Here is a 17335-nt window from a genome sequence, read left to right as displayed (position 1 = left end):
TGTTCTAAGTATACACCAAGGGCTGTAGAACTAGTCAGGGCCTTCTAACAGTCGTTAAAAGTAAATTTTCATGCCATTGTACATTTTGATGAAATAATTTAAAATCTAGCTATGAAATCCGAAGTGATCTTTAATTGATCCAGGTTTTGAAGGCTGGGAGTGCTAGGCAATTTTTTCTAATTATCATGGATAGGATTGAGAATCTAATCAAAATATAACCTCCTCTCACATACAAGCTAAACAATGTAAAGAGGACTGGTCAAATCACTGGTTATAGTAATAGCACAAGGCAACAGTATATCTATTTGATTATATTTATCTAACGATCAATAAAATTGATAACCCTAAGTGTTATCTATAATGTGGAAAACTAGCCATTCAAAATGAGGCCCAATGGGCCTGTACTGTCCACATACAACTTCAAAATTGGTTTATGTATTTTTTTTATCTTTTGGATTTAAAACATTACCTCTTCATTAAAAGAATGTCAAGTTTATTTAATTTTCATAGCCTTTCATGCCAACATATTTCTGGACCAGTATAACAATCAAAGACCTCTGGGTAAGTGAGAAGGTGTGTGAAGAGTGTAGGTCAATGTCATCCATTCGAACAAACTTGGTAGCCCTGTCCAATGTCGTGACTCTGTGTGTGTTGGCTAATGGCAAGTCATTTAAAGACTTTATCATGTGAGCTCTAGGCCTGTGACCTTTAAAGTATGTAAAGGTCAGTCATTTAAACACAATTGGTAGCCCCTTCAACATAGCATGCAGCAACTGTCCAAGTATCTTGACCCTGGGTCTTATGGTTATTGAGAAGTTGTTGAAAGATTTGAACACATTTGACACCTGTGACCTTGAAAGTGGGTCAATGCAATTTACTTGAACAAACTTGGTAGTCCTTCACCCAACCATACAACTAGCCTATTAAATTACTTATTGAGTAGAAGGGAAAACTTGACACTGGACAGACAACGGACACCAGACCATGGCATATGCTCTCTGGTCCTCCGGGTTAACAAGTTAAAACTCAACACTTGTCATCTGGGTTAACGAGTTAAAACTCAACATTTGTCCTCTGAGTTAACAAGTTAAAACTCAACACTTGTCATCCGGGTTAACGAGTTAAAACTCAACACTTGTTATCTGGGTTAACAAGTTAAAACTCAACCCTTGTCCTCTGGGTTAACGAGTTAAAACTCAACACTTGTCATCTGGGTTAATGAGTTAAAACTCAACATTTGTCCTCTGAGTTAACAAGTTAAAACTCAACATTTGTCCTCTGAGTTAACAAGTTAAAACTCAACACTTGTCATCTGGGTTAATGAGTTAAAACTCAACATTTGTCATCTGGGTTAACGAGTAAAAACTCAACATTTGTCCGCTCGGCTAACGAGTTAAAACTCAGCAATGTCCTTTCTAGAATTAAATGTTGACGTCACACTGGTACAGAGACCTGGTGTAGATGGCTGTTTACTTTAGGACGAGGTCTACCCTAAGACCAAAATTAACAAGCCAAATTTGGATCTACATGTTTTTAACATTCCAGAATTAAATGTTTTGTGACATTAGGCATCTTAGTTAGTTGAATTTTTTTCTCTACGAGACAGCGCAAATCTAATAAACACACTTTTGATACAAAAGGAAAACAATTTTAATTTGAAAATAAAGTAACAATAAGAAACGTGTACTACATATTAAGTATGAAACACTGAAAAAAGATATATTGGTAACCTTGACAACAACTTTGTGAAACAAACAATACAAACAACTCACTAATATGTATCTCTTCAATATGTGCTGGCCACTTTGATAAGTTCAGTCACATACACCCTGCAGAATGATAATTTTAAATCCAATAAAGATTTTGTTTAGCAAGATTTTGTCTACAGAAGGTCAATATAAAGTTAAACTTGGTACTTTTAAAACAGCATTTATAATTTGAAAAAGACCCATCCAGCACTTTCTGAGAAATAGTGAAAAATAGACTTCTTTCTTAACCATATTATAACAAAACTCAAATGACACAGAAAATGAGTAAGTAAATCCAGTGTCCAAGAGGAACACACACATGAAACTTGAGAAAAATGTTTCCAGTAACCATTCACAAAACAACAATAAAATGACCTTTCCAAGGGCAGAGTAATGAGAAAAATTAATCACAAAATAGAAATGCCCCCACTGTCACTTGACACCCTGAAACACAGTTTGGTGAGGATTAAAATAGCAGTTCCTGTGATTTGCTAGTTACATTTCATTGGGACGGGACGGAATTGGACAGGACGGGACCGGACATGCGTAACACTATATGCATGCTCCACCATTTCATGGTGGGGGCATAAACAGACAAATTTTAACATTTATTTTATGAAAGAACCAAAATATTCGGCATTTAAAATAACCTGCCAGAAGTACATACAATGTAAATGTAACATATTTAATTATAAAAGAGATGTAAGTAAATCATTATATATGTCAGGTATCAACTCCACAACATTCTGATTTCAATTTGTAAAACAAAATAATGACACCAGCCACATTCAAGTTGGTTCTAAATTATGTTCACTTTAAATGTACCATAACAGAGGATTAAGTTGGATGATTGTAAATCTCACTCTTTGATATCACCAAGTCGGATGTGTGACTTCATGTGGAGTTTCAGCTGAATGTTCTGTGGGTAACTTCGGTCACATAGTCGACACTTGTAAGGATTTTGTCCAGTATGGAGTCGAACGTGGATGGTCAAACTGCCCCGACTGGAAAAGAACTTGCCACAGTAACTACACTTGACAGTGTCAGAAGAACATGTCCGGGAGTTGCTTGCTAGTCTGTTTCCCCTGCTGGTAAACCCTTCACCACCCTCATGGTCATTAGATTTGGATTCTGGATTGGAAAACATATAAAGAGAGCATTTCAAGACAAGGAAGCCATGACCCAGCCTGTAGTGTAAAGAAACAATATCTTTATGTTGATATTAAATGGAAAGGCATCATACAGTTTTGAATATGACAACAAACAGCTGTTTACCAGTAACCAATGTACTGTACATATATAGAGAATACATGGTCAGTGTCTTAAAATATAAATCGAGCCAAAAATACAGCTTATATTTTAAGACACTGACCATGTATTCTATTTATCCTGCAACAATAAAAAAATAATCATCAAAAATAATCATTTTGAAGTGAAACAGTGTCAAAAATGGCAGAAATATGTTCGCCTTTTAAACGTTGTTTCACTTTGAAGTAGGTCAGTCGAATTGACGCACGTGCTAAGATTCCAAAATACAGCTGTTTTCCGTCACTGCCGTATACAGCAAAAATCTATACGGTGGGTGTATTCCGACAATGCGGTGGCAGTTGCAGGATAAATTGAAACAGGGATGTAGTGGGAGATATGTATACATACAATTTTATTTCATGTACATCTTGTATTTGCAACAATGATTAAATCCTGGAACAAGGTGTTAAGATTATTTAACCAAATTTAGAATTTACAACCATCTTTGACCTGACCTTGACCTAAGACACACAAAGGGCGGTAATATCCTGTCTTGGAATATGCATATATATATATATGTGGTGTAAAATTGTATTGATGTAATAGTTAATCAGTTAAGATTAAAACAAGACAGGTTTTTACCAGGCAAGATTTGTCATTTGACCTTGAACAATGACAATGACCTTGACAAAAGACACAAGCATGTTGCATTGTATGTGTGTAACACATTGTTCACACAGAGTATCTGCATTTATAAACTTAAGAAATTATATGTTAGGGACAAGTATACTGAAAATCTTGTGTAACATCACATTCTCTCAGTATTTTAAAAGGGGAAATTTAACAATTCATTTTCATTATAGAAATATAATGATTTTTCTTCCCTGTAAAATTTATTTTTCTAAAATAATAATGAAGATAAATAAAATTACTAAATAAGAATATAATACCTCAATATCATATTGTAATATATGAAACAAGAGGCCCAATGGGTCTTAATGGTCATCTGACTACCCTGAGAAAATCATACTACTATAGCAAGTAAATAAAGGGGCATTTCTTGGTGCGAGATCAGAAAGATACAAAAATTCTATTGATGGAAAGAAGGATTTGATGAGTGATAGTGCAGACTAGTGATGATATCAACGTCCAAATGTACAGGAAAAGAATGAATTGCACACAAACAAATGTCAAGTTTTTTTGGTCATTATTGATGCTTCAGGGCGAATGAAGAATGTTTATGACTTAATATGCGAGGGAATTTTGGTTTACTTTGTGAGTGAAGCTGTCGTATTTATGTAAAGACAGCAAGTTTTATTTCTATGATGCACTCACTAGTAAATCTAATAAGAGGCACAATAGGTCCCGTATCGCTTAAATGGCCTTACAGCAACTTTGAAGTTGATCTAGGTCATTTCTGCAGATACTAAGCTGATTACCAATTTATTCAAACATCAGTAGGTAAGGTTTACTCATGTCAATAAATTGTCTACTAGCCCTTCATTCCAGCATACTATTGGCCTAATATCAGGTCTCAGGAGTCTCTCAAATGTCAAAAAATCATTGTTTAAAGATTTAAGCCTAATTGATTAATTGTTACCTTTATTGTAGGTCAAGGTCATTCATTTGAACAAACTTGGTAGCCACTTACCCAAGCATGCTACAGGCCTAATATCAAGTCCTTTGGCCTCTTGGTTTTTGAGAAGAAGTTGTTAAAAAATTAGCCCATTTGACTCATGTGACCTTGAATGAAGGTCAAGGTCTTTCATTTGAACTAACTTGGTAGCCCTTTACCCCAGCATGCTACAGGCCTTATATTAAGCCCCTGGGCCTCTTGGTTATTGAGAAAAAGGTTGCTTGATTTTTTTTTAGCCTATTTGACCCAAGTTAACTTAAAGGAAGCTCAAGGTCATCCATTTGAACAAACGTGGTATGCTACATGCACAATATCAGTACCCTGGGCTTTCTGGTTATTGAAAAGAAATCGTTTGAATGAAAAGTTTATACACGACGGACAAAGGCAGACAAAGCAGGGTACCTATATAGATCATCATGAACCATAGTGTCAGGTGACCTAACAAGATAGTGTCTTTCCTGCCTTAAACAAAGTACTAATTTTTTTCCTGTTGTGTATGTTGTTCTTATCTTTACCAATTATAGCATTGAAATTCCCAAAATCTCGAAATCTGATAATTTTTAATGAGAGGACAAGAGACCCAGCAATATGTGTTCCCCATTCTTTCCTTATTTTATACTTTTGCTACAAATATCCCAATATCCACCACCGGCACCACTGGTACTGACTGGCAATATCCACCACCGGCACCACTGGTACTGACTGGCAATATCCCAATATCCACCACCGGCACCACTGGTACTGACTGACAATATCCCAATATCCACCACCGGCACCACTGGTACTGACTGGCAATATCCCAATATCCACCACCGGCACCACTGGTACTGACTGGCAATATCCCAATATCCACCAACGGCACCACTGGTACTGACTGGCAATATCCCAATATCCACCACCGGCACCACTGGTACTGACTGGCAATTTCCCAAGAAAACACTGTCAAATTGTAACTAAATAATCTGAAATTACTTACCGGAATGTGATAGCTTGTGTTCAAGGAGACTCTCAGCATCATTAAAACATTTGTTACACACGTCACAAACGATATTGTTCCCATGTTTCTGGATGTGACGCTTGAATCCGTTGATGTATGGAATGGTCTGGTCACAGAGGCCACACAGATAAACACACTTCTCTAACCGGTTGTAGCCGCGCCAATGTACTGTCACACAACCATACACCTATAGAGGCAACCAACTGTATCATTAGTCATACAAAGGAAGGTTCACTCAAGCATAACATTAAAATCACATGATCACTCAAATGCAAGATCACCAAATCAAATATATAACATTTAGTTTAGACATGCATCCATGGATAATTCTTGTTAAGCTGATGTGGCGACCTTGGTGTAAAGCTGATCCACCTACATGTTGTTAACTTGATGTGGCGACCTTGGTGTTGTTAACTTGATGTGATGACCTTGGTGTTGTTAACTCGATGTGGCGACCTTGGGTGTAAAGCTGATGTGGTGACATTGGTGCAAAGCTGATGTTGTGACCTTGGTGTTGTTAACTTGATGTAGTGACCTTGGGGTTGTTAACTTGATGTGATGACCTTGGGGTTGTTAACTTGGCGTGGTGACCTTGGTGTTGTTAACTTGATGTAGTGACCTTGGGGTTGTTAACTTGATGTGATGACCTTGGGGTTGTTAACTTGATGTGATGACCTTGGGGTTGTTAACTTGGTGTGGTGACCTTGGTGTTGTTAACTTGGTGTGGTGACCTTGGTGTTGTTAACTTGATGTGGTGACCTTGGTGTAAAGCTGATTGACCTAGATATTGTTAATTTGATGTGGTGACCTTGGTGTAAAGCTGATTGACCTAGATATTGTTAATTTGATGTGGTGACCTTGGTGTAAAGCTGATTGACCTAGATATTGTTAATTTGATGTGATGACCTTGGGGTTGTTAACTTAATGTGATGACCTTGGGGTTGTTAACTTAATGTGGTGTCCTTGGTGTTGTTAACTTGGTGCTGTGACCTTGGTGTTATTTTGATGTGGAGACCTTGGTGTGGTGACTTGGTATTTATTGGTTTATTATTGTTTAACATCCTATCAATAGCTAACGTCATTTAAGGACAGCCTCCTGTGCCTGCGGCAACATATGTGATGAGTGCATATGTGTATTTGTGAGGCTGCGGTATGTTCGTGTTAAGTCTCTGGAACTTTTGCCGATTTATAATGCTGCCTCTTTGAAGCATACTTGCAAAGGCACCCAGTAGAACACCTTACCCAGTCACCTCATACTGACAATGGACAAACCAGTCCTCCAACACCCAAAATGCTGAGCACTTAGCAGGAGTAGCAACTACCTTTTTTAAAGACTCTGGTATGTCTCGGCCAGGGGACACAACCCAAAGCCTTCCTCACAGGGGCAAGCGTTCAACCAAGGCCAAAAAATTAGGCATTGTCAAAGGAGACATTAGGGAAGAAGAAAGTTGTTAAGAAAATAGAGCTTCTTACTATCAGGGGTGCTGCAGGTACAATTCTTATGCCCTACCTACAGGGCATGGTGACTTTATGTGGAAACCTTGGTGTGGCGACGTTGGTGTGATGACCTTGGTGTGATGACCTTGGTGTGGCGACGTTGGTGTAAAGACTTGGTGTGACGACCTTGGTGTGGTGACCTTTGGTGTGGAGACCTTGGTGTTAAGACTTGGTGTGGAGACCTTTTTGTGACGATTTGGTGTGGCGACTTTGGTGTGGTGCGGTTGGTGTAATGACTCGATGTGGAGACCTTGGTGTGGCAACCTTGGTGTGATGACTTGGTGTGGTGACTTGGTGTGATGACTTGGTGTGGCGACCTTGTTGCGGTCACCTTGTTGCGGTCACCTTGGTGTGATGACTTGATGTGGTGACTTGGTGTGGCAACCTATTTGTGATGACTTTGGTGTGGTGTTCTTGATGTGAACAAAGTGTGATGATGGTGTGTGTTCTGGCTGTGATGACCTTGGTACGATGACCTTGTGGTGTTCTTGGTGCGATGACTTGGTGCAATGACCTTGGTGTGATGAACTTAATAGCTTGGTGTAATGACCTTGTTGTGATGACCTTGGTGCGATGCCCTTAATAGCTATGTGTAATGACCTTGGTGTGATGACTTTGGTGTGATGACCTTGGTGTGATGACCTTGACGTTGTGACCTAATGGCTCTCTTGTGTATTTCATAAAACCTTACTTTAATATTGTTTTTATACATAACACTGACTCACCTGTAGGTAGTAGAGGAGGAGATTTGCCTTGGTGCTGAAACCATGAGTAGTCATGTGACGGTTGGCATCTTTTTCACTCTTGACAGATTTCTCACAAACATGACACCAGTAAAATGTTTCACATGGATCCAGATGATCATATTGTAAAGAGTGGCTAATGGCAGAACATTGAGTAAAATCAAAATATTCCCGAGTCAAAATTTGTTTGGCTTCAGGAAAGACCAACTCTTTCTCTGATTTAGAAAAGGCGTGATTTTGGTCATTTCTGAAAAAGCTGGAGTTTTCTCCTTTTTGTTTCTGTTCCTGCCACAGGAAAATCAACAGCTGGTTCTTCTACACTAGTATTCTCACAGAGGAATCTATCGTATTGGTTGATTCCTGATGTACAGTTGTCGGTGTGAACAGACATTTTGTATTTCTCTATCATGATCTGCTTATGTTTAAGGGGCGTCGATAATCCTATCCCTTGTTGGGTCGTCTTCTCATTGTTACAGGAAGGCGGAGAAGATATGTCAGGTATATTTGGCACAGAAGGGATGATGTCCATTTTCAAGTTTGATGGAGAGGAGGTTTTCAGACATGGATAAGAGTTTGGCACAACAGACGTCAGACCAGGCATCTTTGGCATGGGAGCATTAAGGTGACTTGGTGAGTTTGGTGAAGAGCCGAAAACATGCCTGTTTGGCATACATGAAAATGAAGACATTGGAAAGTTTGGTGATGAAGTAAAAGTTGGTACGGAGATGACAAGATTTGGTGAGTTTGGCAAAGAAGGGGTAATAACCGGCATATTTGGCCTCATGAGAATTGGTGAGCTTGGCATCAAAGGTGAGTGAATCAGTGTTTTTGGCCTGGGAGATACTCCAGGTGGTGAGTGAATCAGTAATTTTGGCCTGAGAGATACTCCAGGTGGTATGTGAATCAGTGATTTTGGCCTGGGAGATACTCCAGGTGGTGAGTGAATTGGTGATTTTGGCCTGAGAGATACTCCAGGTGGTGAGTGAATCAGTGATTTTGGCCTGGGAGATACTCCAGGTGGTGAGTGAATCAGCGTTTTTGGCCTGGGAGATACTCGAGGTCGTGAGTGAATCAGCATTTTTGGCCTGGGAGATACTCCAGGTGGTGAGTGAATCAGTGATTTTGGCCTGGGAGATACTCGAGGTCGTGAGTGAATCAGCATTTTTGGGCTGGGAGATACTCCAGGTGGTGAGTGAATCAGTGATTTTGGCCTGGCAGATACTCCAGGTGGTGAGTGAATCAGTAATTTTGGCCCGGGAGATACTCCAGGTGGTGAGTGAATCAGTGATTTTGGCCCGGGAGATACTCCTGGTGGTGAGTGAATCAGTGATTTTGGCCTGGTAGATACTCCAGGTGGTGAGTGAATCAGTGATTTTAGCCTGGGAGATACTCCAGGTGGTGAGTGAATCAGCGATTTTGGCCTGGGAGATACTCCAGGTGGTGAGTGAATCAGTGATTTTGGCCTGGAAGATACTCCAGGTGGTGAGTGAATCAGTGATTTTGGCCTGGGAGATACTCCAGGTGGTGAGTGAATCAGTGATGTTGGCCTGGGAGATACTCGAGGTCTTGAGTGAATCAGCATTATTGGCCTGGGAGATACTCCAGGTGGTGAGTGAATCAGCATTTTTGGCCTGGGAGGTACTCCAGGTGGTGAGTGAATCAGCATTATTGGCCTGGGAGATACTCGAGGTGGTGAGTGAATCAGCGATTTTGGCCTGGAAGATACTCCGGGTGGTGAGTAAATCGGTGATTTTGGCCTTGAAGATACTCCAGGTGATGAGTGAATCAGCATTATTGGCCTGGGAGATACTCCAGGTGGTGAGTGAATCAGTGATTTTAGCCTGGGAGATACTCGAGGTGGTGAGTGAATCAGCGATTTTGGCCTGAGAGATACTCCAGGTGGTGAGTGAATCAGCGATTTTGGCCTGGGAGGTACTCCAGGTGGTGAGTGAATCAGCGTTTTTAGCCTGGGAGATACTCGAGGTGGTGAGTGAATCAGTGATTTTGGCCTGGGAGATACTCGAGGTGGTGAGGAGGGAGTTTGTCACTTCGTGTGTTACTCTCTGGTGAAATTCCTCAGCAGAAAATAAAGATGGTGTTTTTATGTCCCTGTTAAAGTTGATTCTAAAAGGTGAATTAATCTTTTCTGTATTTCTGTGACTTGTCTTATTGGATTCACATAACATGGACAATGTTGAGGAGGATTTTCTTTCCAAATTTGTCACATGTTCTTGTACAAATGAACTCAGGTCAATTAAAGCACTACTTTGAACAAAGTCAGTGTCAGGAAAAGCCGAGATGGATTCCTGATCAAGATGTGACATATTTAGGTTTTGTTGAAATGATGACTGAACTGTTGAACATTTGCCAGGAAATAAAGTTTGTTCCTTCCCACAGGATGATATCCTCGAACCTACACTAGATGTTGACACGGCAGAATCTGGAGGTGATGATGAAGAATTTGATTCTCGGCTAGGAAATAAGGTTGATTCTCCATGAAGTGAAGACCAAGTTGGTTCTCTACAGGAAAATATGGTTGATTCTTGGTGAAGTGAGGGCAAAACTGTTTCTCTTTTGGGAAATAAGGTTGATTCCTTGTGAAGTGATGGCAAAAATGATTTTTTTTTGGAAAATGAGGTTGATTCCATATATAGTGATGGAAAAGTTGATTCCTTTTTGGAAAATGAGGTTGATTCCTGGTAAAGTGATGGCAAAATTGATTCTTTTTTGGAAAATGAGGCTGATTCCGTATATAGTGGTGGCAAAATTGATTCCTTTTTGGAAAATGAGGTTGATTCCGTATATAGTGATGGCAAAATTGATACTGCACCAGAAACAGAGGTTGATTCCATTTGAGATGAAGACACAAATGTTTCTGTTGGTCTTCCCTGAAGAAATGACACTGCTGGTGTGTTTGCAAACAAAAAGTTTTCTTTCTGAGTGTTGTGTGCCTTTTCCGTCAGTGTATTGTCAGCATGCACAGTGGGAATAGGTAAAGAGGAATGATCTCTGCTTGTGGACAGATCCAATGCAGCATTCCCTTCACTAGCTTCTACTGAAAAGGTCACTGGCGTCTGTACCATACCGTCTCTAGGAAATGCCCTAGATATTTTATCATGTGCTGAAAAGATTAGAGGCAGATTTCTCTTGAAATGGGATAACAGAAGCAATAGGCTTGAAATTTTGTGGTGCAAATCTGGCAGCTTTTTCACCTTTTTCCTCAAATGATGTCAGAGACGTTGCCGATGGATACAGAATCTGATCAGAACATTTGGAAAGTTGTAAGGATTGGTTGACCACTGAAAAAGGACTGAAACTATTAGAGCCCTCATTACAATCCGGGATTAGTGATACTGTTGGTTCCACCAGATCCGGAAGTCTTTCTCCTTCCTTCAATCTCTCCTTCAGAGATTCAGGATCTAGAATTTCCTCACACCCTTCAAGCACAGGTAGATTTTGTTCTGATCCATACTTTTCCTCTTTTTCAGCACATAGTAATGTCTCTAAGATGCTTTGTCCATCTCTGTTTGTCAGGTATTCATATAAAACCTCGAATGAGTTACCGACCTCTAATGAGGTGTCTGTTCCTTCTCTCAACCCAACCTGACATTTTTCTTGGTCTAGGTCATCTCTGCTCTTACCATCAGAAGAAATTTCTTCACAAGTGTCAAGAGATTTGCTGACACCTATATTGTCATTATCTCTCTCAACACCCACACCAGGCCATAATTGATCCTTCAATCTATTCTTATCCCTTTTATTTTCAAATTTCATCAACTTACATTCAGGGTTTTTATAAACCATGCTAATCACTTCTTTACTTAAAAGTGGCCCAGAATTCCATCGATCCAACTTCATCAATTCACGTTTTCTTTTCCTTCTGAAAATTCCTAATATTCCTTGGCCAACTTGTGTTTCTGGATTCCATTGGTGTGTTAAAGATACATTGGACTTAATGCTATTGCTGTACAAATTCTCTGAATTCAACATGGAGGCATGTTGGTTAAAGGTTTTCCTTCGACAATTGTCATTGAATAGTGTTGCTAACCGCTGGATTCACTGGTTGACAACAGTAGATAGGTGTGGGATGTAAAATGGACATTTGTTGTTGGGCTGGATGCTGTGGAGTCTTGTAATCCTGGTGGATTTTCTCCATTTCAGAATATCTTGCTGATGTTTGAAGTTTGCTTGACACTTCATTATTTTTTGAATGTTTAGATTTGTCGACGACTGTATGATGAGTGGCAGATTGCCAGCCCACTGTGTCAGACTGTCCTGTACTTAAACTGAGATCCAGTGGCTCAGATGGGAAGTTCATTAAAGTTTCTATTCCATCCAATCTGCCACTGGACTCACAAACTGATTTCAGCATCCCTTTTGATTTCATTTTTATCTGGAATAAAAAAAAAGACAAATATAAAGCAAATCTCAATGGACCGGAATGAGGCATTTCAAGTGATATGAATTAATCACCCCGCTTTTCAACATTAACACAGGGCTTTTTCCCACTGGATTGGGAAGGGGCCTTTTTGTCTCATTTTGGGAAGAAAATTTAGTGAATTGGGAAAGATATTTTCAGGAGTAAAACTGCAAACTTTTGGAATTTCAGAGCAATTAATGGATCATTTAACAGAGTAAGTAGATTGAAGACATTGAAAATCAGTGATCCACTTTGTCCTTGACCTTTCCAACCAAATGTCCTTTACTTTTCACCCAGTGACCTTGAGCTTGACAAAACCGTTTCTCATCCACTTACTTCCATAAAGTCAGTTGTGCTAGCTAAGACAGTAATATATTGTCGATGACAATTCTTTTTATTGTACAAGACATTTTTTTCCATATCATTCAAAAATGCATTGGTACATGTACCAAATGGACATGGTACAAAAAGGTTTTTGTATATTGCACAAAATGTTATGGTACGAAACGACTGGCTTTCATAATAAATTCCTTGAATGATATCAACTACAATACCTATTGTACACATTTGTTTCGTTCTACGATCATTCACACATTTGCCTGCACGATACAATCTTTTTTATGATGCATACACTAGGATTGCCAAAGCAAAGGGACATAACTTTTGCGATACTTTATATTGGAGTCATGACAATCAACATCAAATTGGCGTTTGTGGTAGGCTGAAGTTAACATTGATTACACAATGAAATCTATTTTTTTGTTCTAAATGTTATTGTTCTGGGTTAATGGAATATTTAAGCAAGTGCCTTCACTATTTAATTTAGCACTTATGATATTTTCTGGGTGAAAAACAGGCAGCGAGAGAAATATTAGGAAAATGGGTTTTTGCCCTTTCTAAAGTTTAAATCTAGTTAATGATTCACTTCAAACCTTTATAAAGATACTCATTCTTGAATTTGGTATATCTTCTTGTGACAAAGTACACATTTAATACAAGTTGTCTGCCCCTACCCCTCTTGTTTTTACCTGGCCTCATTTTGAATTCCAACATGGCAGCCCCATGAAAACATGATTTGACCACCTGCCATTAAAGTTTACAGACACAATTATCACGGTTTTATGTGTATTTATAACTACTGGTGTGGTATTATAGTGTCTGGATGTCTTCTGTAATGCAATAAGACCGAGAAAAAGGTTTTATTTTCAATATTTGATTGGTAAAAAAAAGTCTTATCAACAAAAACTATTAACATTGTTTTACTCGTTAAATATTGAATATCGATCACTGTATCAAATGTAAACTTAACTGAAATTTGGATCTACAAATCAGCCCATAGTGCAATATCACAATTATCATATCATTCTTTGTTTTGGCAACAGTATTATAGGTCTCTGGATGGACATTTTATAAAGAATATTGTAAGTTTTTGTGATTACATTTTGCTAATAAGCAGCTATTTTCAACTTGCTCTTGTTGTAATAAATAAATTGTGTAAGGCCCAAGCCCCCTGTAGTTGACTCAATCCTGAACTAATATTACAAATACACAGGAATTGGAAGTTCTTCAATATTAATTTGATACACTTACAAAAATGTTAGTTCTCACACTAAATAAAATATAGTATAAGGGCTAGTATTTTATGAGTATATTATTCATGTAACACCCTTTTCTTGTGGTAGATCTATAAACAATTGTCACTTGTCACATTATTTTGATTTGTATATAATGGGTTTTTTTCCCCCTGAAATTGAAGAAAGGTGTGCTTATCGGTGCGCAGCTGCAATCACCCTTGAAAGTTAACATTTTTTCACCCAACCGAACCACCCTATTTTTCCTACACAAAACTTTGTGGAAAATATACTTTATACATAAAACATTGAACATAGGTAGTCCGTTTGCACTCCATGTGTCAATATTTAGATTAGTTTAGCATGAGCAGAAAATTAACTTTGAAATAAAAAGCTGTTACAATAACTGCTTATTTTTTGTCAAAATGTAGCAGATCAGAGAAAATTACCAGGCAATTTTGGACGGAAAAAAGTAGCACAAAAAAAGTTGTACAGATATTATTAAAAAGTAAAGTTTTCAAACTGATTTTATTTTTTTTTTCAACCTATGACTTTTTTTTGTTTTGACATTGACACATTGTTTAAAGATAAAACAAAATACAAAGAATTGAAATGGCCCCACTGTCACTGGATGGTAGTGATCGAATCAGCTGTTCCGGAGATTGCATCGGACAGGTGGGACGTTACGCGACGCGACGGGGCGGGCATTTGGCAAGCATACATGTACATACACACATCGTGTAACTAGATTTCTATACTTGTAATATCGGTTGCTATCATATGTTTAATAAATGTCATAATAATTTAAATTGCTTGTTAGCATCCACTGTAATTTGATAAGTCCTAATCACGTCACTTCTTTGGAATTCCACAGGCACTCACGTGTTTCCACGCTTGAACGAAAATTCAGCACGGAAGACGAAACATGAATTGATAAACAAAAGTCTAGATCATATATAGGTCTCTGATAGAATCAAGAAACTTTCAACTAAATATACTGTACCAATGTGTCCGGGAGCATAGAATCTTGCTCAAAGTATGTCTGTTTCCCGCGATCCATCAACGTAGGAATGAAAATCGTACCTCCAAATCTAGAGATTTCCTATTCAACGGCGCCAACATGAAATTTGACGGAGGGAATTTTTAAAGGGGCATTCCTTCGTTTGAATAAAGTATATGTTGCCAAAATGAAACTTAATGGGAAAAGAGTATTGTCCAAGTAGTAAAAGTTATAATCTTTGTATTAATACGGCAGTTTTACTCGACCCGAAGTAATCACCGCAAAGGCAGACGGTGTTTGTGTACGAAACGTCATTTTTGCTGTACATCTCGGCGTTATTTTCATTACCGGTAAACAAAAATTCATATAATCCTCATCCGGGCATAGATTTTATCAATAGAAATTTTGTCTGAACAAACGATTGCCCCTTTAAAAATTATAAATAAGAATTTTGATAATGATCAAATAGATATAAAATAAATAAAAAATGATATAAACCGATGAATTTTGTATTATTTTAAAACGTCAAGATGTACATATGTATAGATCTAATATATTGTTCTCCGAATGGTAAAATAAGTTAGTTGTTGTCACCGATACCTCGGCAGTCACCACATCAACAAAGAGGATGCTTCTTTCTTTCTTTCTTTACTATCATCGAACAGACCTACAAATACGATACAATTAGCATTGATGTCATTTATTTTTTTTTAGTTTCATCGCGTAGCGGATTCCTACAGAAGTTTGCAAACAAAATTTGTTTCATACCCCGATGAAACTAAAAAAAAATTTACATCAACGCTTATAATTAATTTTTGAAAATGATTTTCTAATTTAAAACATGTTGTATGTACAATTTTACTGGTTTTAAATGGGATTCTTTTTTCTCAAATCAATACGCAACGTCAATTGTCGTATTGTGACGTCACATTTTTCGCGCCATTCTCGGAATTTCTTTCATAGAAGAATATTTCAATTTCTACTCAAGTTGGACTCAATGAAACTACCAAACTTAATCTGTTTCATTTGCTCATGAATTTGACCAGATTAACACTGATCAGTGCGTATGAATACATGGTTAAAATCTTCCGCCGAACGATTTCACATTTTCTACATTGTTATAAACATGGATTAATTATTAAAATTATCAAATTTATAATGTATTCTTGCGTTTTATGAAAGACCAGATATGCTAGATACTTCTATTTTGACAAAATAATACTGTTTTTAATCCTAACATTGCGGACTATTTTACTCGACCGACTAGACATGCACAATCCGGAACTCCTCGGGCTTTTCCGCATTTGGACTTGCACAAGCTTCGAGACATTAATATCTAGACCGACTTTTTTATTCGAAAAAAAAAACAATTGAAATATCCTTCGGATTGAATCTTGAATTGGTCGATTTCATGGGGTCATGAATTGAGTTGCTCTTGAGACAAATTCAATCCTTAAATGAAAAGAATTTTTCAACCAATCACATTTGAGTATTTACCATGAAAACAAAGAAAAATTAATTATAGAATTTAATGAAAAGAATTTTTCGACCAATCACATTTGAGTATTTACCATGAAAACAAAGAAAAATTAATTATTACAAAATATTTTCACTCTCGCATTCACACATATATAAAGACAGTTCGCGACGACCAAGGTTCCGGACCTCCGATAAATACAGCAACGTATATTGTATTATTAAGTATAATAGCATAATATTAATATAATAGTAATATATTAATATGTATCCATTATATTATACGCGTATACCCACGGTTGATTGCACTACTGAAAAAGTCCCTTACGGAACAAACCACTGTGTCCAATTATTTCTTGTTCATACTAATGGATGTGAAAAAAAAATTAGATTATAATATTTTAAGAACATTTTTTTCCTGTCTCGATTATATTGCATTTCTTAGCGTTGAAATGGACCACTAGGGATATGTACAATGTATTAGATATGCCAAGTAGACATTAATGAAAAAAAAAACACTCAGCAATAAAAAATATTAATTAGTGGCGCGTACGTGATTAATCATTAAGTCGTTTACAAATGCCAATAAAAATCACCAATATGTTCACATGGCTATGAATGTAGGGACATTGTTATTGGGTCAACGTAATTAATATTAATGCTGCCGCATAGTAAAATTATTAGGATTATTCAAGTCGTAATCTTATTTCAGCACTAATATCATTTAAGTCGTAATTTCATTTTAGAGCTAATTTTGTTCAGTGGTAATATTATTTTAGCGGTAATATGATATTAGTGATAATCTTATTTTAACGGTAATCTGATATTAGGGATAATCTTGTTTTAGCAGTAATCTGATATTAGGGATAATCTTGTTTTAGCGGTAATCTGATATTAGTGATAATCTTATTTTAGCGGTAATCTGATATTAGTGAAGATCTTATTTTAGCGGCAATCTGATATTAGTGATAATCTTATTTTAGCGGCAATCTGATATTA

At 37.5% G+C, this 17335-nt stretch overlaps 2 protein-coding genes across 2 annotated transcripts; both read right to left on the bottom strand.

The window, feature by feature from the left end:
* Window positions 1-1632: 1632 nt before the first annotated feature.
* Window positions 1633-11295, bottom strand: LOC117314635 (serine-rich adhesin for platelets-like). Its single transcript, XM_033868714.1, has 3 exons — window positions 7852-11295; window positions 5609-5816; window positions 1633-2879 (listed from the first exon to the last, which is right to left on the bottom strand). The coding sequence occupies exon 1, from the start codon at window positions 10950-10952 to the stop codon at window positions 8487-8489; it is 2466 nt and encodes an 821-aa protein (XP_033724605.1). The 5' UTR covers window positions 10953-11295; the 3' UTR covers window positions 1633-2879; window positions 5609-5816; window positions 7852-8486.
* Window positions 2608-8479, bottom strand: LOC117314542 (zinc finger protein 569-like). The gene is made up of 4 exons (XM_033868607.1): window positions 8259-8479; window positions 7852-8005; window positions 5609-5735; window positions 2608-2879 (listed from the first exon to the last, which is right to left on the bottom strand). Exons 1-4 carry the CDS (start codon window positions 8477-8479, stop codon window positions 2608-2610), a joined length of 774 nt encoding a protein of 257 aa, XP_033724498.1.
* Window positions 11296-17335: the final 6040 nt, after the last annotated feature.

The sequence above is a fragment of the Pecten maximus genome, chromosome 16 (genome assembly GCF_902652985.1).
Source record: "Pecten maximus chromosome 16, xPecMax1.1, whole genome shotgun sequence".
In the NCBI taxonomy this organism is placed as follows: Eukaryota; Metazoa; Mollusca; class Bivalvia; order Pectinida; family Pectinidae; genus Pecten; species Pecten maximus.
This window is presented reverse-complemented; position numbering and strand designations above follow the sequence as displayed.